The sequence below is a fragment of the Orbicella faveolata genome, unplaced genomic scaffold (assembly GCF_042242905.1).
Source record: "Orbicella faveolata isolate gen_17 unplaced genomic scaffold, um_ofav_v1 contig_15, whole genome shotgun sequence".
Taxonomy (NCBI): domain Eukaryota; kingdom Metazoa; phylum Cnidaria; class Anthozoa; order Scleractinia; family Merulinidae; genus Orbicella; species Orbicella faveolata.
Window position 1 is genome coordinate 4569257 of NW_028301542.1, and position 23307 is coordinate 4592563.

Consider the following 23307-nt stretch of genomic DNA (forward strand, 5'->3'; position numbering starts at 1 on the left):
TCGAAATACACCAAAGATGTGATACTAACTAAAAAAGGAGATCAAACTGATTACGAAGCATGAACCTAAACAAACCTGAACAAACTTTTCTAGGGACGCTTGCCCCTCAACCATCTTGATCTGAATCTTTTATCTTTTAAATCCATCTTTCCTTTGATTTTAACTGCGTTTATACCCATCGTCTCCTTTTCTGTGTCGAACTTGATAAGAACGATTTTCTTCTCTTTCTTTTCATGTCGTTTATACCAGAGTAAGCCATTCATTTCTGAAGCAACTTCCCCAAGGAGTTAAACCCCGCAGTCGTACAAGCTGCATGCAAGCAAGCTCTCTCTTGGGTCGACTGACTTCCGGCGTTTTTGGCGCGCTTGGCACTGCGGCTACACGTCATTAAATTCTCGCCTTCTGATTGGCTAGCTGGGAAAATTATTAACCAAAAACTCTCTCCAGTCTCTACCGTTTTCAATGTAAGATCGCAACGCTCCAGGTGGGCCGCTCCAGGCAAAAACTTGAAGAAAACCTTGCTAAAGCTAGCCCAAAAGGCAGATAGTAACTTTGCATTGTCTTGCAAAGCGGATTTTGTTACGTTTTGTTGTTCCTTTGTTAGCTTGTTACCAAAACTGCTGCACGAATCGCCGCCTTGTTCAATTCCCCTACCCAGCCACTGAGTGGCCCAAAGTGCACAATCTGCGGAAGACAGTTCCACGCCTAGATCAGATTAATCAGCCAACATCGTGATCCTTCGTAAACACTCGTCCAAGGATTCATCCAACCAGTCAAGTGAAGTCATCGACATCCATCACGAGGAAGGCAGCGTGGCCGAGTGGTTTAGGGCGCTGGATTTGAAATCTGCAGGTCCCTGGTTCAAATCCCACACCCTACTGCTATCTGGATTTGCCTCCCACCAGTTGGGATTCATAATAGTGTATTTTCTATTTGCAATATTTGTTTACCTATTTACAGTGTCCCCAATTAGCACAATAGTGCTAAACACATTCGACACTTAAATAAAGTTATTATTATTAATGGATGTAAGTCATCAGGCGACACTCCTAAGCAAACCCTCTTATAACAAAAAAACAGTGATATTTATGCTCTGTGTAAAAACAGGTTGCTTTAATTGTTTGTTTAATTTCAACCATTGGCCTTAGCGAAATCCTGTGTCAAAGCCACCCTTCCAGGTCTTCCCGAATTTAAACTGTAAAGCCCTTTGTAGTTACACTCACTGCATGGGAAACCAGTGTTACAAGTAAGTAAGTGGAAAACCTTTCTCTCCGCAAAAACCTCCATCTATGGCTCCATATACCCATAGAGACTGCATTTCAAATACTTATTTCCCAAATTTCATTTCATTTCTTTTTTCATTTCCATATCTATTCTGTTCATCTCTGTTCATTATCTGCTATCGCAAGCGCGAGGATTGGGAACCAACAAGACTGGTCCCACGTGCAAATGGAGCCATGAAATATGGAAGGTACACGGTGTGCCTTTGAGAATAATGGTCGTATTTTAGCACTTTTATCCCCTGATGGACGGCTAAAACTATGGGATTGTACTGTTGGATCGTTAAAGCATGAATATACTCCCCCATCGCACCTTTCTTCGTCTTGTACGTGCCTGAGATGGAGTCGAAGTTCTCGAACAACGGTAAGTGCTTGTGAAGTCCCATGAGTACGTTGTGTTTTCTTCAAAAGAATCGTTGAGTTCGCTAAGTTTGCAGGAGAATAAGCGATTAAGTAGCCACCAATCTTCGGTTTTATTAACATTGGAACTAACGGCAGAGGTTCGTTTAGAAATTACGGTTCAAACGAGTGATTTACTGTGGAGATTCCGAAGACCCGTCGACATTCGATGAGGCTAAATGGTCATGAAATTGTTTATGTAACTACATTAATTGTAGCTTCTTTTCAATTAACTGCGTGACTGAAAAGTCTGTGATTCCAGTTAACTATGCATATGTCTATAATATCGTCTTGAACAGGAGTTTAACATGAATAGCACGGGATTTCGTAATGAATTAAAGAATTACTGTATGGTGATCTACACCAGATTTTTTTGTCACGCTGTATTCAAGCTTTAGTAGTTTAGACTACATGTATCTTGCACATTTCACGATTACTGTATCCCACAGTAACTAGAACCACTGATCTAATGTCTGTTGTATAATTTAGTCAATTGTATTTATAAGTATTATTAGATCGTGATATGTTCTATTAGATTTTGTTAAATGGTGGTTTATTCATGTTATCCTAACATGCATGCTGTTATTGAATACATGTGGAACCTCATTACCAGGTATCAAGGCAATCAGATAACAGATCTTCAAGAGCTTGGTTGACCGTTGTAGGGATTCAAATAAACCTCGCGAACATGAAAATCTTAAGCTTTGTCTTTAATGCCTGTCATTTATCCTGTTTCCACCACCAACCTTAGTAAGATTTTAGTTCACAAAAACAGTTTTCCTTCTATACATTGACCTTAACTGCTATAAAGCTAGACTAAAAAACAAATGCAATATAAAACTGATCTAAATTTGCATACGCAACAACATTTGCATGCACTATGCACAAATGCAAAATGCACGTGGTACTATAACGTACTCTAAGTTTGGTTGATTCGTACACGTGTTGTTTTTTCTATGCAACGAACGCTATGCGATTGCAATTCGAGACTTCAACTTCAGACTAGCAATTTGGACGTTAATATGAAATACATGTACTCTTGCACGAATAAAGGAAGCCGCACGAAGCACGATATTGTTTATTTCTATTGTTACGAATTCAAGATGTAAATCATTTTCTTGAAAAATTCTTCAAGTGTCTCGAAACTCAAAACTCAATACTCAAAACTCAAAATGTGAAACTCGAGCCTTGAAACTCGATTCCCGATTCTCGAAAGCATCGAGTGTCGAGGATTGAGTTTCGAGTCGAGACCGTCAACTTACATTTAAACAGTACTGTAGACGCAATTTAAACGACTAATTAATTACATCTAAGTACCCTTAACACCTGGTTCATCAAAAGTGGTGCACAAGGAGTTGCGATATTCAAACTGCACCCTGGGATGAGGCTTTAATGACTCAGCACAGTAAAAACATCATTAGCATCTGCATTTCCTACTGTTGACTTACAGTTGACCCAGTTGATTCAAGAGTCGAACATTTTTTCATAAATTAAGCACACATCATCATCATCATTATCATCCAGTTTTTCGATAACCTGAATATAATGCAACCCGGACAATCCTGTAATAAAAATATGCATGGATAACAAACATGTGCTTCAATGTATCTAAATCTATACATAGTATGATGATCGCTTCAAGGGTGAAACTCGAGTAACTGTAGTTTCTATCTCAATTCATAACTTTTTAGATATACAGAATGCACACAGCGTAGCAGATATCAGGCAATGTTTACTGAAGCTATGGCAGCTTTTGCATGTATATTTGTCACATGAATACATGTGTTTGGTTATGAATATCTTGCTTTAACACCGTGTGGTACGACTGTGAACTTCTGAAAATGTTATTGAACCTCCGCAAATGGCTACAGTACAACCTCTCTTTAACAGTACTGATGCATACAACAAGCACACTGTACTTGTTACTCTAAGCGAAGCAAGCTCTCTACAATGCACCTGTTCCCTAGTCTGGCAGTTATAGAGTGGTTCCCCTGTAAGTCTCCCCACTGCTAGGAGAGGACTATCACCTTCCTTGAAAATATGTGTAAGTTCCCTGATTAAAAGCCCCCCTCCCCTCCCCTCCCCTCCCCTCCCCTCCCCTCCCCTCCCCTCCCCTCCCCTCCCCTCCCCTCCCCTCCCCTCCCCTCCCCTCCCCAACCAAATCCTTGATATGCCAATATTTCTGATAATAAAGCAAAGACCTTACATCTTTATATAAAAAGTCTACAGCTGTATCAACAAAACCTTTTAAATAAAACCCAGGTTTCCCAGTGGACCATCCCATGATGTGCAGAGTATTTGCACATAAACAAAAGGAAGCAATCTCCTTAAACCTCATTTTGTCTGACAGGCAACTCAAAGAAGAAAGAAACAAAAGACTTCCAAACATTCTACAAATACAGATGTCGATTCAATAGCACTTGGTACATCGTCAGGTGATGTTCTTGTATATAATGTGTCTGCCGGAGAAGTAAACCAGAGATTGGTAAGTTAGTTTTATTGCTATATTGTGCTGCTAAATGTTGAAGGTACTATTTCACTGATGGTACCTCCATCTCAGCCTTCCCTGACAGTCTTCCTTATTCACACCAAGTCTTGTTTCTTGTGGTATATTTTTACTTATTTAAGACAAGTAGTGTGTTTCTACAAGTAATCTTATGGTATGCTGCAATCCAAATCTGGCATGGTGCTCTCATGGTTAGTGCGCTCATCTCCGGATTGAGTTGTTCGGGTTCGAGCCCTGGCCGGAGACATGGTGTTGTGTTCTTGGGCCAGACACTTACATGTAACTCTCACATTACCTCTCTCCACCCAGGTGGGTGAAATTAATAAATGGGTACTGGCAAACTTTATGCTGGGGGTAACCCTGCGATGGACTAGCATCCCATCCAGGGGGGAGTGGAAATACTCCCACTTGCTTTGTGCTACAGAAACTGGGATAAGCTTTGGCCTGATGGGCCACTTGTCTCGTATGCACACTTTAACTTACTACTCCAAATCAGGTGTTCTAGGTATGAGCCCTTGCCAGGGACATTGTGTTGTGTTCTTGGGCAAGACACTTTGCTGTCACAGAGCCTCTCTCCACCCAGGAAAATGAATGGGTACCAGTGTCTTACTAGGGTAACCTTGCAGAATGCTTAGAACAACCCTACAATGAACTACAATTATTGTAGCATCCAATCTAGGAGTTTGAGGTGGGGTAAAAATACACCTGGCCACTTCATGTTGTAGAAACTAGAGTTAAGCACTGAGAGCTATGAGCCAGTTGCCAGGGCTTGACCATTTGGATCCCAGGAGTGATCAAAATCTAATTTCTCATCACAATGCCAATCTATTATCAAGCAAACAGGTGGCAAGACTGAAGAAAATCAGTAAAGCAATTTTGTCTTGATGTGCCACCAAATTCTCAAAACTGACATAAAAAAAAACTGTATGGCTGTCAGTAAGAAGAACTGACATTTTGAACTTGGGACTGAAAGGGTTAAGGGACTTTACTTTTTACGTGAAGTCTATTGTAGCTTGTTTACAATGTAAGCCGATGCCTTCTGGAGAAATGTCTATGCACCAAATGACTTCTTTTTGAGGGAGATTATGCAAAAAAATCATATAATTTCTTACGCACAAGAGTGGAAAAGCCATGAGAAACTGTACATGAATACAGATAAAGTGTATAAGCTTGATCTTCTTGTAACACTTTACTGTAAGAAATCATGGGAAACAGGGCTGTGCTCTAGAAGTGCCGGGGCACCACAGAGGACTAACTTTTTGCCTTTGGCTGAAAAGTTTTACTTTTTTCTTACACTGGTTTGGAACCTTTGGGCTCCTCATAATTTTTCTTGGACTACAACCTTGGGAAAGAATGTTTGTGTACTGTGGAAACATATCATTTGAATATGCCTCACAAAGTGAAGGTTCCTATATTTTCACTGCGCTGTATTAATATATCTATTGATTATATTATGAATATCGATCGAGTGTTGATATCTTTTAGCAATTAATGCGCTTGATAACAGCTTAGCTTGAGCTTCAGTTTACCAGGCTTGTTAGTGGACTCTCCTTACATGTACGCGGTGTCTGCATACAGGCACAGATCAGCTAAAATACCCTTTTGCAACCTTCAATAACAGCCTTTTCCTTACAAAATAAAATAACCATTAAGCAATGCATTTCTCAAGTTGATAAATTATTAACAAAAGAATGAATTTTGCCCACAGCAATGTTTGGTTTTGCAAAAGTCAAATCTTGATTAATGAGTACTCAAACATGATAAATTTTGATGTTGTATGAATAATTTATATTCAGTTTTTTGGAGATCATTTGCAAGTGCATTTACTAGGCCAAGACATGAATATTTGATTAAAGAACCTTTTTAAAGTCCCTCATGAAAGCTTTAACATGTTGAGTTAGGCAGTTATTTCTTTATAATGTTCTTCTTGCATATTAACTTTCCTTCAAAAAAGGTCCTCATGGCTCTGAGTTAGTTATTTTTATCAGATCGATCTAGAGAATGGGTACATGTACATGTACTGTATGTCCACTGTATCACATGCTTTGTTCCAGCTAACTTAAAGTTCATATTTTTTCGGTATGGATAAAGCAACATTTGACAAATTTTTGCAGCACTTTTACAGCTGTTCATTTTGGGTTGTCAATTCATTTTTCAAGACCAGAAACACCATGTTATGAATATCTTTAGGTCTTTAGGTACATGCACATCTTTATTTTTCCTTAACAGCCTTTCTAGATTATATACAGTGCATTTATAATTCATGTATTAAACAATACTACTAGATGAGGTTTTTGTGATATCCAGATTAATCAAGGTCAAGGTAGGGGTTATCAGCCTCCGCCTGCGGCTTCGCCTGATAACCCTTACCGAGACCAACACAAAGTGTGCGAACTTGACGTGATTACCCTTAGAAATCTTGCACCATGGTCATACATGACATGATTACCCATGTCCTTGAGTGTCCTTGACATGATTATTGTATAATCTGCAGCTAGATGACACAGATGCTGCTTTGGAAAATTCACTGTACACTTTCAGCCAATCAGAAAAAAGATATTGAGTTCACTGTATAATACTGTTATTAATTTGTACCTTTGAAGGAGGGAGGACATGACAACAGAGTTAATGATCTGTGTTGGAGTGAAGATGATAGCACGTTGTATTCTTGTTCAAATGATAAACATGTAACAGAGTGGAACACAGAAAATGGGCAAAGAAAAAGGTGAGACATCTTCTCTGTTGACACTTTATTTCCCGGCATGCAGTAGACTACAGACTTCTGATTGTGCAGTTGCACTTCAAAGAAATTGAACCCTCAATACCAGATTCTGCATGTGTTGATTAAATATGTATAAAGGCTTTTGCAAGTTTAGGTGGATATCATTCTACTGCGATTATCAGTTGAGTAAGACACGACAGAACTTTGGTGACCACGTTTTAATGTTCAACTTGTGTTAATGTCAGGGGTAACTGGCTCTGTTTCTAGTGGCAACTTATCGGCCTTTGACCTCATGAGCAGCAAAGCATGCAAAATTGTAGGTAATGATATTGTTACTATTGGAAATGAGGAAAATTGCCTGTGGCGACTCCATAATTTTAAGCCCAAAACTCTGTCACCAAAGCTCTATTACGCATTACTCAACTGGTAATCGTAGTAAGCTAGTAGACTTACACTAACCCATTTTACACCCGAGGAATACGGTAGATGCATTTTTTGCCCATTGGCTCACATCAACCTGTACAACTTAGGGAAACTCTAGCTTTCAGAGCACTTTCAGTTTTGAGGACAGCATTGAAGACCCTGGAGTTTGAATACCATGTATCATTGATAGTAAATGGTTTAAACCCAGGAGTATCAGTAGTTCACCTTGTGTGATCATCCAGGTGAGGGTAGGTGTAAAAAAAACTGTTGTTGGTGACTGACATTTTGACAACCTGAGCAGAAGTTATCGTCAGAGTGAAGAGAACAGTGTTTGTCAGTCAATGGTGTCATAAGTCTGGTCCATTGAAAGTGATTCCCAAGGTCAGTTTAACCATGATGATATTGGCTGGAAGACTCGTGTAAAGTTTGTCAACAGTCATTGGTTGGTTCTAGTAAGTTTCAATCTGTCTATTGTAAGTCAAATAAAGTTAGTATGTTTGAGTGTTTGTTCTGAATTAGTGTACTAACTCTCTATAGTCAGTTATTGTCTTACTGATTTCCGCTAAGGCTGTCAAAACGTCAGTCACCAACAACAGTTCTTTTCAGAACTACCCTCACAGTGACAATCACACCATACAAACTAATACAGTCTGTAACTGCATATGTCATATATGGTATTGTGAGTTGTAAATATTACTTTTCCATGTTGTTATTCCTGACAGCAAATGGAAAGCTGACAAACATGGTGTAGCATGCATCAGACTTGGTCCAAAAGGAAATACACTTCTCTCAGCTGGAAGAAATATTAAACTATGGGACCTGGAAACCAAAGAAACACTTAAAGTAAGAAGAGTAGAAATAAGTCTGTTGGTTACAGTAGTGTGAGTGCTGGTGAGAAAGTGAACACCATTTTCAATGTATTATGAACTTGAAATAATCAAATACATGCAGTTCTTACTAATTTAAAAAAAAAAAGACAAAGAAAAGAAAGCTGACAGTTCAAGAACTGCATGTACTGTAGGCAGACTTAATTAGTCAAGTGCAAATTGGTGGATTTTAGTTCACATGGTTAAAATTGGTTTCACATTTATTTAATCATATCCCCAACAAAATGCTGATTGAGATTGGTTCTACATAGTACATGTATGTATCCAATTGCCAGGGCTGTCATTAAGGGCCGTAACCCATAACACCTGTTACAGCTGAGTATGCGTGATTTTCCCTTGATATTACCAGTGAAATTGCCTGTAGTTGATCAAATTCAACCACAAAGTAACAAGTTTGCTACGGGTGTGGAGAATGAGGCTACAGGTGACTCAAAACTTAATGACAGCCCTGCAATTACAATGTTAATTCCTGGTTTCCTTCTTTAGAAATTTACAGGTCATGCATCTCCAGTGTCACATCTCTTGTTTATTCCAAGTCCCCAGTCACATGACTCAAACGCAAACCACATTCCAATTAATGGTATTAATGGTCAATACTTCATTTCGGGAGCAGAGCAGGACAGATTAATGAATATCTGGTGAGTGTATTGGTGTATGCAGGAAATAAGCTAAAACAAGGGTTCTTCCCTTACACAGGTATCTATCCAAGGCCCTGTCCACACTTGAAAATGAAGATTTCGCTCTGAAAATGTGTCAAATGATTTCCGTCCTAACTACACCAGAGGAATTTAAAAATGCAACAGTCACCATTGATTTTGGATTTGTCTTAAAGGAAAACAACGTGATTATTAAGGTGCCATTTTCAAAACGCTGTGTTTTCAAATTGTTTTCTGTCCACACACACACACAAAAAAAAAATGGCATTTTCATATTCTATCGGTTTGTTGAAGACCATTTTCGAAAAAGCTCTGTTTTAATGACAGAGTGTGGTTGGTAGGCCAAATAGTAGAAATAAATCTGTGTTTTCAGATTCCTCCAGCGCAGTGTGGACTCTGCCAAAGTTAACAATTTTCTGTCCCTCATCAAGTACCATACGGTAAAACCTCCATAAATAGATGCCTTCCTTATAATTATATGGACACCGGTCGTAAGCAGACTCTAAGCATTGTGCTAAGAAAGTCATGTCCATGCCTGGGGCTAGTGGATGGTGTTGCTGTTGGGCTAGTGGGTTCTGTTCAGCAAGTGAAGTTTGTTGGGAAAAATTTGTGAGGAAATTCAAATTACAGAAAGACTAAAAGAGATGAAATTTCTTGAGGAGGGGGTAGCAAGAATGACTTTTGGGGCTAGTAGATCATACATGTAGTTAAAGCTTGCTTGAAGGGTAAGCCCAAAATTTGGTTTTCTTTGCAATTGAGCCCTGCTTAGTTATGGACCCAACCACAAGCAAACTCCACATTTTAACCTTCTGTAAAGGTCTATATCTTTCTCCGCAGTTCAAATATATGATCTTTCATATATTCACTTGTATAGGACACCTCCATCAGGCACTTTTTTGGTCCCAAAAAAGCACCTTTACCAAAGGTTTCACTGTGTTATTTCAATTTTTCTTTTAATCTGATGACTGGAAAAGAAGCCAGATGTGTATATTGATGTTCTATTTCTACTACCACAGGTTTGTGAACTTAGACACACAAGACAAGACTGCATTAGTCTCACTTTCGCTCACAGATGAACCAATTGCTGTTGATGTTGTGCGGCACAGTAGTCGAGACAAGGTAGGGAGTAGTCTCATGGAGCTATTTCTAGCTCTGCAGCATTTTCAAAATGCAGAACCTGTAGATCACTTCTATTAGTAATGTGTCGAGTGTACTGACCATCATAGCAAATCTTGACTTGAAAAAGACTGTTGCTGTTGCTGGCAGTGCATTTTGTATGTAGCATCTTTATGTAGACTGTTGTATTGATAAACTGAGCTTTTACATGCAGGTTAGTGCGCAGGAAGAAATGTGTTTAGTAAGCATCACTTATTTTTAATTGTCTTTAGCCAATTCACATCGCTGTTGCCTCAAAGGATGGTCAACTTCATATTTTTGAATATTCTCTAAATGGGTAAGTGTTTTTGTGCATAATTGTTACAGTACTGTCTTACACACATAACTTGCCTTCCCAACTTTGCTTCATAAAAATAAATTTTTGTCCTGCATTTGTTACAATAATGGAGATTGAGTTTGTTGGTGGACTCTCTTAATTTGCATTATTTCACGGCTTGTGTTTATAGCCCATATAATGCGCAGTCTAATTCTAGGTCATTAATCTCCCACAGGCCAATTACAGGCCTGCAGAAACAAAGCAAAAAGCCATATCATAAACAACACATTAACCTTGAATGTTCGGTCTTAACAGGAAAATCTCAAACCTCTGCCATGCAGTATTGACCTCACTATCGCTCGGTCAATATGGCTAGACCAAGGTTTGAGATTTTCCCGTCAAGACCTCACTTCCAGTTGATACTGTAAGTAGTTAGTAATAACTGATATTTTATTGTTTTAGTGGTGGTAAGAAGCCATTAAGACCCACAAAAACAGTCCAGCTTGCATCTTCAGAAAAAAAGGTAAATTATATCTTAAGTTGGTAGAATGTCTTAGATCATGCAATTTATTTAGTTTTACTCCATATTAGAACAATAAGTTCTTTAAGCACTGAGCTGCTTTTTTGCCTTTATGCTTTTAGGAAGGAACCCCGTCACCCATACCAGTGTTATGTGTCCGTTTGTTGTCTGGAAAAGAACCTGAAGTGTTGATTGCCTATGGTTCTACAGTGAAACCACAATTTGAAACTTTGGTGAGAGATTAATATTTAATGCAGTATGTTGGTTCTGTACATGTAGATGTATGCGGGATATAACTTCTGAATCAGCTTTTCAGAGTATAAATCAGTTTAGTATCACCCAACTAGTGGACTAATGCAAATCCTGCATTTTAATTGGCTACACTACTAGAGGACTATTAGTAATAGTCTTCAAGTAGCGAAATTGGTGTAATCGAGTGTGACGTTTTTTTTTTTGTTTGTTTGTTTCATTCCCAATAAAATATTTCTTCAACTTGCATTTGCTAACTTTCTTATTGCCTTTTCTGTCCGACTGGTTGGGTGATACTAAAACAATTAGAGCCTTCGCCCTTAAGGGCCACAGGTCAATAGCCCACGAGGCTTCATGGGCTATTGAATCATAGCCCTTGCGGGGTATGGGTCTAACTGTTAAGTAGAATCCTGCTGTATAAGCATCTCTTTAATATGGCCACCTTGTTTTTATGGCCGCTTTTTTGTGTCTGGAAAAAAGGCTATGTCATTTTGAGCTCTTGAAAGTGTAGTGTATCTTGAAAACTCTTATAAAAATTTTAACATGATCTCTAATAAATGTTTTCTGTTTTATTCTTTCATCATTACAGGCTTATTCGACAATGGAAGAACACACATGCCTGATGCGAGAGAACACGTCAAACCTCCTCCTGAACAACAGTTCACATGAACCCTTTCAAGTCGACAAAGGTCAGGCTTCCTTTTCAGAGATGACAACCCTGGGTGCAGGAAATATGGCACTGGCAACTCCTGCTCCACTGTCAGAAGAGGATCATACAACAACAAAAAGGAAAACAAGAGATCTAAGAACAGAAACCCCAGAGGAACAGGTGTGTTTAATATAATCTTTGGAATTCTATCAAGTGATCTGGATTTTGCTACTTCTCCAAGATTACATGTCAGTCCATCTCAAGACAATGCAACATTTTATCAGGTTCATCAATACTGACATTCTGTCAGGTTCAACAATATCTTTATTGAGGGCTTGAACCATAACCATTTGTTATGGAGTCCTGTGTACAGCCATGTCACCACCTGTTTATTTGTGCATTTGATGCGTACATCGTGAAGGTCACTATCTTTGCAAACTTTGATCATTGATTATAGGAATCGTGTTAAAAATAATAATTTCCGACCCATTACCCCTCTGGGTTCATGGTCAAAAGTTAAAGTCATTAAAAATAAAATCAGAGAGGGCCAGTTGCGTGGTTTTATAGTTAAAGAAGACAGTAACTGGAAATTCAGCAGAAGTATGTTTTTATCAACAAGATTTTTGGATTTTTCTTTTACAGAGTATTGAAGACCGGTTAAGAGCAATAAACAATGCATCTTCGGAAACGCAAAGGTATATAATACAAATGTATGAGGGGTAGTTTGTTGTTGACATTGAACGTTTTTGTTAATGGACTATCATTTTGGAATTGGTATATAAAAGACACAAGGACTGGTTATTTTGTTGTTAGTTACAGTCACAGTTTGCAATCACTTATGGCTGGTGAGTGTGCGTACCTCTCCAGAAAAGTGGGTGAGATTGTGAACCATCTTTGGTGACATCTGGGATAATATCAAGGTGGATTCTTTGGAGGGCTGAATAACCAAAGAATCAGAATGTCAAAGTCATTGAATAAAGTAAATATAATTGTTGTTGTTGTTTTTGTTTTTTTTAATTCCGTTATCCCAAGTAGATTGGTTGTATCATGTACCACCTTTTTCCCTTTGTACTGAGTACCTCTAATCATACTTGTGGTTTTATGCATGGTCGTTAACCACACAATCCTGGATCTGCAGGTTCCAGTCCATTGAATGACACTATATGACCGTATGCTATACAACCTGCTTGATTTATTTGCAGAAGGAAAAGAAGTGGTCCTCCAACAGCTGATTCATTGGCGCAGATACTCATACAGGCTCTTCATAGTCAAGATAATACTCTTCTGGAGGTCTGATACTGTGAAATATTTTATGGAATACAGCTGGTTACTTAAAGTTTAAATAGCAAAGATCCACTGAGATCTACAGATTAACCTCAGTTAAGAGGTTTCTGTCCCGCCATTTCAGAGTCGCAGTTTGATTTGCAAGGCTAAGGGAGACTTGTGCTTGCTAAAGCGATTTTAGTGTCACCATCTTACAAAGTCTTGAATTTACCATTTCACTACCCTTCAAAGACATTTTTATAGGCTTACTCTTTAGCCAAAATGTCTTTAGATCAATAAAAGCTGCTATCAAGCTGTCACTTCTCATTTTAACAATCAAGTTGATTCTAATAAAAATGACCTGTTGGAATCATATTATAGTTATGTGTAAGTTCAATAGCTACATTGACTTCAGCTGTATTTTTTAATCAATTTGCAGGATGTATTACGACATGGAGGAAAGAAAGAGTCAGTTATGAAAAACACAGTTAAAAGACTCCCTGTAACTCTAGCGATTCCTTTCTTAAAAGAGGTTTGTTGTCTACATCATATAAATACAAGCACATGTTTGGATCTTCTTTTTATTGGTAATTTACATTTTTATTTTATTTTTATTCCAGCTTGTGCACAAAATGGAAGCTACTCCTTGGAGGTGAGTGCAAGTTGCAATAGTCTCATTGCTACATGCTAAGGAAACCCAGATAAGTTCCTATATTGGCCCAAATTTTACTGCCAAAACTCTTCACCTTTGCCTTACCTATGGATTACAGTCAAACCTCCACTAACAGCCTCCTCTCTCCAACAGCCACGTTCTTAGTTGCAGCAGACATTCTATATATTCACTCTTATTTTAACCTCTCTACAAGAGCTACTTCTCCATAGCAGCAACTGCCACTGAAGTGAAACCAACTGCCAAAATAATCTTGCAGCAATGGTCAGTTAATCAATGACTGACAAACAGTGTTTACAAAATCCCATTTTTTATTGCAAAATGTTGCAAAACTTGATCCGTACCGCAGTTCATTGGCCTCTGTTGTTGTTTGGTTTCTGTTTCATTGATATATTTTGATTGTGTTATGTATTTACATGCTACAAAAAGCATTTCTCAACAATGAAAATGATGCACCCCTACCCCCCCCCCCGAAAGAGCAGGTGTCATATTACACCCCTAGCTTCCCATAGCAGCCACTTCTCTATGGCAGCCACTTTCCTCTGTCCCCTAGGTGGCCATTATGGAGAGGTTCAACTGCATTAGAAACTTTACCATGACAACATTAGTAAGTACTTCATGTACTTAAACAATTATTGTTTTTGTTTTGTCTCCAAATTTCAGGGGAGAACACCTGATTTTATGGATCAAACATATTTTAAGTGCCCACATGGCTTATTTAATGACAGTAAGTCTTTTCACCGATATACAACTATAATGAATAGATTGCCTATGTTTCAGATAGAATAGAAAACATTTTTGATGCTTCTATTGGCTTAAGAACCCAAGTGGAAGTTTTGAAGAATGTGACATGCTTTGGGGACATGAGCCCTTGGCACAACTTATTCAAATTCTCCCAAACTTTCATTTGTTGTAGTTATCAAAATATATGCTGTTTTTGCTCATATAAACATTAGGTAAACAGTTCATGCTACATGTAGGAAACTGTGTTTTTATAGTCAGAGTTATGGAAATACAGATCCTGTGTGTATAATAAAGCTGGGGGTTTATTAAAATTTCATACAACTTGTATACCATCTTTGGGCAGAGAACCACCAAGTCTATTTTCATTCAAGTAAGGTTGTTCCAAGTTGTCCACATTTTCCATTAAACACATTCAAGAAATTTTGGTAACAGGTATTCCTTTTTCTTTTCTCTGACCAATTTATTGTATTCTGCATAACAGGTACCGGATCTTGTGCACTCACTGAGTGGATTATATGCCATGATGGAATCACGTGTGGGTGCTTTTACTAAACTGTGCAAGCTTCAAGGCCGTCTGGACCTGATGCTCTCACAGGTATGTGTGTTTTGAAATAACTGATGGTTGAAATGATAATTATTCATTGACTGACATCAGAGGACCACAATGTGTGAACAGGACTACAAAGCCCTACATACCTAGCACTATCAAATCCTATGCGGGGAACTCTCTTTACCAGAGACATGAATGATGAGTCAGTTTTGTGATAGGAATTGCCGTCAGATCAGTTATTATTGAAATGATAATTATTCACTGACTGACATTAGAGGACCACAATGTGTGACCAGGACTACAAAGCCCTACATACCTAGCACTATCAAATCCTATGCAGGGAACTCTCTTTACCAGAGACATGAATGATGAGTCAGTTTTGTGATAGGAATTGCCGTCAGATCAGTTATTACCTGAAGACATCTTAAACTCTGACTGTCTCTGGGACAATAATGTTCCACCTAAATAATGCTTTAATTCGTAAATTCTATTCCATAGACTTAGTTCTGAGGGTGTTCTTGTTCTTTCTGTTTGTAGGTGGATTCTCAGAGCTATGGTGCCACAGATGAGGATGAGCATGTTGAGCCTGCAGTTGTGTATCAAGAGGAAGGTGTGAAATTTTATTTTTATGACTGTATGACCTTCCCTACCCCAATCATGTCCAGTTATTCATTTACAACTTGCTGTTTGAGATGTACATTTTTACGTGCTAAGTGAAATACACCCTTTTCTCTTCCACTTCCTAAACACAATGCACATTTGTCGAACAATTCATGTTACATTTACGGGGTATGTAGTTCAAACCAGTCTGTGTACATCAGTGAACGTAAACGGGCTACAGTACATGTACATGTTTAACACCTTATTAATAGATATGACCACTGTGTATTAGGCTGCTTACTGTGAACCTAACACTTACATATAGTCTTACACGCTTGTGATAAGGCTTTGCTATTTGGGTACTCTCCATGTTTTACCGTACTGGTAACGTGTATCATTGTACTAAAGCATAACTGTTCATGCATAAGATTTAGTTCTACCTACTAAAGTTACAGTCTAAATGTACATGTATGCCAGGTAGCCTTTCCTTAGTAAGCTGAGAACACCGCTTTTTTTAATTCAGGTATCTAAAAGACTTCTCTCAGTGTGAGGTTAAATCACAACTTTGTTCATTTTTGTTAGACTCTGAAGAGGAACCTCTTGTGCCTATGGAGACTGAACACTCAGAATCTGATGTATGTTATATTCACTGAGTATAGTTTGTGTGTTGTAGAAAGGTCTTTCGATAGTAGTAGCCCAGCTTCACATTTGAGTCGCAAAATGTCGAAAAAATTAACTTCTTTCCCTTAACGTTCTGCTAAGTAGCTTTCGTTTCATAGCTTTCACACTAGGGTTTCAAATGCAGACTTAAGTTAGAACCACTTTGACAGCATAATAAACAGTACCACATGGAAATGCTGCTCAATAGCTTTCATTTGAATGGTCACACACTAGAGTTTCATCTTCTGTTGAATCTGAATTATTTCTTTCTGACATTTTACTGTTCGGCCTCGCTAGCCTCTAACCCGTTGTGCTATAAGCACTGACTGAAGGCAAATAATAGATTTTAACTGTTTATTTTCATTATTTAACAAGAGATGATGTTACTTTCTTAGGAAAATTGGGAAGAGGAGGCAGATGAGGAGTCAGCTTCAGAATCAGAAGAAGAAAGTGAGACTGAAATTGAAGAAGAAAATAATGAAGACGATGAATCCGACGAGGAAAGTTGAATGTACAAATTCTCAAAAAACAGATCACACTGTAATTAGGTTTTACAGAATAAAAATAATAAGTTGTGCCCATATTTAAAACGTTTGTTTAGTTCTCAATGCTAAATGAAGTGACCTTGGGAATGGTTGGGGTTTTTAGGCAGCACGTGTGTGGAGCCGTTTCTGGAAAGCTTTGACTTTTCATTGATATTAGAGTTCAGACAACGTCGAAATTAAGAAATTTATGTCATTGAGATATTCTATTGTTATTTTCGCGTAAATAAGAAATAAATGTGGAGTAAAATAACTGAGTGAATGTGGAAAGACGGCTGAAAATCAACTTGAACTTGATGAATTAGTAAATTGACCCCCAAGGCGAATTTGGAAATGTGACGTTTCGATCGTCGGCCATTTGTCCATTGTCGTAAGAACAGAGCATGACAACTGGATGGGAAGTTGCTCGCGCCACTTCCACGAGTATCATTTGCCAAGAAGTATTGATTCAGCCTTTACCAGGTAAGTTGGCTTGCTGTTTTTCTGTTTTAAGTTTGAAGCTATGTCGTTTTGACATTCAAGCACGCCTTATTTTTGTCAACGCACGTTCTATTGTTTTTGCATATTTCCTGACCAGTGAAACCCAACAAACGTACAATTTGTAAGACTGACTCTGTCTTTTGTTCTCTAATTAACAAAATAACTAATCTAATCCATCAATACACAATCCACGGGTTAAAAACGATATCAGAAAAAAGTACTGAAAAGATTGTTTAATATAATAACATAAGTAAGCTTGAAATCCTTATAAGTGTTTATAACTGTTAGAATATTTCAAGCAAATATATTCTTCATCGTTATTTCTGTTCTGTTCTTTTCATTTGGGAGTAAACGAGGCAGAAGAGGAGGAAGACCTTGGAAGATGGTCCCAGTTGCTTGGGTTTCTCTTGTGGCAGGTACGGTAAAGCGACATTTATACACAGCGTAGTTGGTAGAGGGGACCCTCTACTAACTACGTACAGGCAGTTAAAGAGACATGAATGATGAGTCAGTTTTGTGATAGGAATTGCCGTCAGATCAGTTACTACCTGAAGACATCTTAAACTCTGACTGTCTCTGGAAAACAAATTACATGCATTAACTGCACTTTACTGTATTATGCAAGTTCTTAGATGTTTTGTAAAATGTTTGCGTATCCTTTTGTAGATCCAAGTACCTCTTCAAACAACGCAAAATGTAACAAACAAGCAACTACAAGCTGTAATACTCAAGCACCATGTAAGTAAAGGAATCAGAAAAAACGAGTTCGAACATACACTGTTACGATGTACCTGTAGGAGCGAGACACCCTTTCTACACATAGTGTTGTAAATTAAAGGCAATGTGTGAGACATGAATGATGAGTCAGTTCTGTGATAGGAATTGCCGTCAGATCAGTTATCACCTGAAGACATCTTAAACTCTGACTGTCTCTGAGCAACAATCACTTTATGTTGATCCTCGCGTCGCTGTATTGTAAATCTTAGATTTTTAATGAATTCGTTTCTGTTTATGTTCAGATCCCAGTTCCCTTCCACCACAGTTAGAAATGAAGCTAAGCCAGCTGGAATGGACATGGAACGAAAAGGAATTTTAAAGTAACGACAGAGTTAGTTTTATTGACTCTATCAATAGGTTTGTTGAACAATTCTGCCATGAGCTTGATGAAACGAAATATACTTCAGAAAATAGCTCCCCTCCCCGCCCACTGTAGACGGGCCGGGACGTAGTTCAAGACACGTTCAAGGAACACAACACTCTTGACTTTATTCAACGCAGGCAAGGAGTAAGCAACTTAGCTTCGACAAAAGACTGTTCACAGGCTCTCAAGTCTCCTGTTTTGCGCTGGTGTCTAGTTCTCTCGCGATTCTGTCCGCGCTTTCAACGATCGAATAAAAATATGAGAAAATAGAGGGCTGTAAACAGTCTACTTCGACAACATGTGTCCTCTTCGTAGACCGGTTTCTACCGGTTACGAGACTAAACCCTAAGTGACGTAATGGTCACAAAGTGTCGCACTACACCATATCTTTGACATTATGAATCCCTCCCACAGTATGCCCCTAACCCCTTGGGACTGATATTTTAAAATGTGGAGTTTGCATTCAAATTCTCGAGATCCTGAATCCCTTTTATTTATTAAAATTCTGTATTCATTAGGAGTTGAGTTTTGAAATGTGACATATTTTAGAGAAACTTCCCAGAGACATGAATGATGAGTCAGTTTTGTGATAGGAATTGCCGTCAGATCAGTTATTACCTGAAGACATCTGAAACTCTGACTGTCGCTGGAAAACAAATTTTTAACTGCACTTAACTGTATTCTGCAAGTCCTTTGTCGTTTTGTAAAATGTTTGCTTATCCTTTTACAGATCCAAGTACCCTGAAATACCTCTTCAAACAAAGCTCAAATTGAAACAAAATCAGCTGTAGTACTCAAGCACCATGTAAGTAAAGGAATAAAAACGAGTTGGAACGGCTTTTCAACAGTCACAATGTACTTGTAGAAGCAAGGCACCCTTTCTCTAGGTATTCTAAGAAAAAAATGGGTGAGGGTGTGTGGCCCGCTTCCCAAAAGCCTTACCCTATTTCAAACCAAAATCTGCGAATTTCCGCAGCCTATTTATGACCTGACCAAAACTTCGATTCCCTATTAAAGACCTGACCCTTAAATCAATGCCCTGTGCCAGACCTGCCTTATAATCAGTTCCCTAGTTCAGAACAATGTTAAAGGCGATGTTTATATGCTTTTATTAGGTAGGATACAAAACTGTGATGAGAAAAAGGGCTTCTTCTAATAAATATACCCAATTCAAGACTAGAATGCAAAAACTATATACCCTATCTCTGACCAAAACAGCTAAAGAAAACATACCCTCTGGGGCTGCACATTTCTTACATAGCCCATATAAGGGAAAACCCCCTCCCCCTCCCTCCCCGGGCCCTTTCTACACGTTGTGTTGTAAATTGACGACAATCTGTGAGACATGGATGATGAGTCAGTTTTGTGATACGAATTGCCGTCAGATCAGTTATAAACTGAAGACATCTTTATTTTAACTCTGACTGTCTCTGAAAACCAAACCTTATTATCATAGCTGTTGGTATCTTCTGCAGTATATAGTCACTGTACTGTTTTATTTTGATATTTGTTTTAGATTACGAGAACCCGGTTGATTCCTAGTTTGGTGTACGGCAGACGAAAAACTGCTTTCTCAGGGCGACAACGCTTCCATGGTCAGCATACAGTACAGCCTTTAAGGCACCGTGTAATCTACACCGGAAAACGCTTCATATGTTTTCCGTCCACACTACGCCGGGTGAATTTAAAAACACAACAATCACCTGTCATTTTGGATTTGTGCTTGAAAAACACTCAGTCAGGGAAATCACATGATCATCGTGACGCCATCGTTTTCAAAAGCTCCGTTTTCAAAATGGTTTCTGTCCACACGCAAAACAAAACAAAAAACCGACGTTTTCAAATTCCCCTGGTTTGAAGAGCGTTTTTGAAAAGCTCCGTTTTCGTGATAGATTAGACTAGACGGTAGGCCTAACTGTCGAAATAAAGCTGCGTTTCCTCTGGCGTAGTGTGGACGAGGCTCAAGTCGAACTTCATCGGAAACACAAACTTTCGTTTCCTACAAAACGCCCTTTCAGTGACAACCTGTCGCGTCCCAGCAGGTTTCACAACTTCGTTCTAGGGTATCATCTTGTCGAGGCATAAAAGAAAGAGCACGAAAAATAAGATAGGTCTGAAGATTTTTGATTTTTGATTGTCTTGGGTCAGGTAAACTTTACCTATATGACACAGACACCAAGCCGGGTACAGTTCTTGTTCGCATTAAAGAGGTTTCTATAAATCAAATAATTTATTTCGAGTTATTCTTCTTCAAGACAGCATTTTTGGAGGTAAATAATTTTAAATTTATTTGATATTTTTACGTAATAGGTGTCCCAATTAGTGGGCTCCCAGGGAGAGTCGCTTTGAAGCTACATGCACGACACATAAATAAAGATACTATTGATAATAAAACAGTCTGATGTGTTCTGACATGTTTGTACCACTAGTAATCAACTCCTGAACTATGTGCTATGAACTATGTTTGGTATCAATCCACGTCTTCGCGAAACAAATCAGGACAGGGCATGAAAGGTGTCTGTTGATTGACGCGTTGTAGACTGTTGACAGTTATCCGAAGTTATTTGCATGTGAATAGTGAAACCTCTGAACCTTGTCCTCAAACAAATCAAAAGTTGTTTGGTATTGTAATTACGTAACAAGATGTTACCAAATTAAAGATAAAAGTTTTAAGTTTTGTCTCTACAACGTTCTGGCGTGGAGAGCTTTGGCAGAGCTCACTTGTGTGAATTTCGTGCCTCAAGTGAAGAGTGAAGTAACCTACTGTCGGGTGTTCTGTGTTTTCGTGAAAAAGAGACCTGATTGCTGGTTATATGAACTTTGATAATTCTATTTAGTGCGCTCTGTCCACCAACCCCTCCCCTCAATTATACGCCCGCCCCCCTCCAAATTTGAAGGTGTTTTTGTATTAACGGATCAACAAACGTCCAAATACCGTAACGAATCGATTTAGCGCCGCACCTTGAGTTTATGTCCTGTGGCAGGTCACGTGATTAAAGCGACATTAAAATAGGCGCGCGAATTATGACTTAGATTGGAGCCAGCACCCAAGTTTTGCCTTATGTACACGTGACGTGGCGGCCTGTAGAGTGTTTGCACGTGCGGCAGCCATGTTGGTGCTCCCAACAGAGCCTCTTCCAGGCTTTCAATTAGTTGGGGCGCAGCGCGAAAAAACGGTGGAACGACATAAAGGAAAGAGACGCTCGGTGCGTGGCTGCGAGCGGTCTGGACCGTTCAAGAATCAGGCTACCCAATCAACTGAACGCCTGGAATAAGCTATCCCAAATAAGAATTTTTATGCAAAAATGTCCAAACGATCATTATCACGTGATGAGTTATGATGGTACGTTGCGTTAATTTACGCAATTACGATCACTATTTTCTCCAAAACAAAAATATCTCGTGATTTTTAGACATTTGAGAATTTAAATGGGGTGCCCGCTTACGAGAGATCGTAAACAAAAGAAAAATCTTATTACGAGAGAATATCCGCTATTGGGAATGTGTAAATACAGAGTTTGACTGGGAGGTAAAAAGGGGAATTGAAAACAGTGGTTGTAAGTAAAGTCCGCTTACGAGAGTGTCCGTTAATGGAGAGTTGACTGTATCTCATGATCTCCTGTGTTTTATAGTGCTTTGAATTTTAACGTATTTTCTTGTAGTCCATTCCCTAAAGAGTCGAGTACAAAATATTGGAAAATATTACTACTATATCCCAACAAGAGAAAATGATCTGTAATCTCTTGAGGTTTGAAAAATGTAGGCGCTGCGCGCGTTCCTCTCATCCCCGCTTTAGTAATATGTCCTGCCAGCTCTTGCGATAGTGACGTCATTCTGTCAACTCATTTATAGGAGAATCTTACAATATTTTACAATATTTGCCTCATTACTCCAAGCGGTACAGTTTCTGATGGAGCTACAAAGAGATTAATACTGAATATTGAAAGGGCACAGCACGATTAAATGTCCCAAGGAATTTGAGCGCGATGTACTGAATACTTTTTGTGCGACGCGGGTTTAAAAGCTCAAAATTTTACAAAGAATGTCTGAGCTCATTAGCGCTTTTGCCACACGGAAATTTTGATGTTTTTGAAAGCCAATTTCTCCTCGAATATTATACCCAAAGAGCCAAAACTTTCACCACTTACTGAGTTTCACAAGCTCTTTAAGTTTTTCTAGTAAAATCGTGTCTAGCGTGATGTCTTCTCTGCGCAAAGTCGTATGTTAATGAGAGAAAATGTGAACAATGACGTCAGCAAAGATTCGCCTATTGACGGATGTGGTGTCCCTGCTGAGAACTTTAAAATTGAATTTTACAAAGATGAGCATCGCTTTTGAGAAAGTTGAACATTCTGTTTTGTTGAAGTGACCAAGTCGAGTTTGATTCCTGTTAAGTTGAACGTTGTGTTGTAAAGTCCGTTAGTGATAACTATAAAGTTGGATTTTGAGCCAATAGTCCAATGTCCCGAATGCCGATTACTCACCCATTTATACTAAATCACAAAGTCCGGTGCTGTCAATCGTAGTGTTGAACTATAGTTGAATGAGTTAAAAGTTCGATGTCGTTAACTGTATCCTCGTCTCTTGTGTTAAGTTAGATGTGAAATTACAAAGTCTGTAAAGCGTCTGAAGTTGAATGTGGAATTCAGACATTTGATTTTTTTGGGGCGAAGATAGAATACCAGAAGTGCTCGCCTACTTGTCTGGGTATAAATCTCTTTAGGCTCCAATTTCCGTCGCAGCCGTTACTTGGGTTGTTACGTAATGGGGAGTTTTTTCTTGTTTTCTTTTTTGTGTGTGTGCGGTAGCCCCCCAAAACTTCTGCGAAGACCCCCGCAGGCTCTCTCCCGTGGGGTATTCTCAAATTATTTCGAGATTTTATTTCGAACACATGTCACAAGCTTCGCAATCCCACAAAAGAGCTTACGTTTGAC

At 38.7% G+C, this 23307-nt stretch overlaps 2 protein-coding genes across 3 annotated transcripts in view; one reads left to right on the top strand and one right to left on the bottom strand.

Annotated features, from left to right (window-relative positions):
* The window catches only part of LOC110063424 (cyclic nucleotide-gated channel alpha-3-like), a 42002-nt gene extending 41608 nt beyond the window's left edge, over window positions 1-394 (bottom strand). The window contains exon 1 of the mRNA XM_089288060.1: window positions 76-394. The gene's annotated coding sequence lies outside the window, so the exon portion shown is untranslated. The remainder of the gene's footprint in view (window positions 1-75) is intronic.
* Window positions 395-1406: 1012 nt separating this feature from the next.
* LOC110063444 (WD repeat-containing protein 43-like) lies at window positions 1407-20767 on the top strand. Of its 2 annotated transcripts, none has more exons than XM_089288061.1 (23): window positions 1407-1644; window positions 4030-4164; window positions 6789-6910; window positions 8053-8173; window positions 8704-8855; window positions 9890-9992; window positions 10262-10326; window positions 10768-10828; window positions 10948-11058; window positions 11664-11903; window positions 12366-12418; window positions 12926-13013; window positions 13426-13518; window positions 13607-13638; window positions 14320-14383; window positions 14882-14995; window positions 15488-15560; window positions 16133-16185; window positions 16606-17648; window positions 17899-17970; window positions 18252-18366; window positions 19104-19178; window positions 19890-20767. In XM_089288061.1, exons 1-19 carry the CDS (start codon window positions 1465-1467, stop codon window positions 16717-16719), a joined length of 1974 nt encoding a protein of 657 aa, XP_089144187.1. In that variant the 5' UTR covers window positions 1407-1464; the 3' UTR covers window positions 16720-17648; window positions 17899-17970; window positions 18252-18366; window positions 19104-19178; window positions 19890-20767. The 2 variants fall into 2 exon arrangements, with proteins under 2 accessions (XP_089144187.1, XP_089144188.1); XM_089288062.1 differs by having other exon boundaries at window positions 18252-18329.
* Window positions 20768-23307: the final 2540 nt, after the last annotated feature.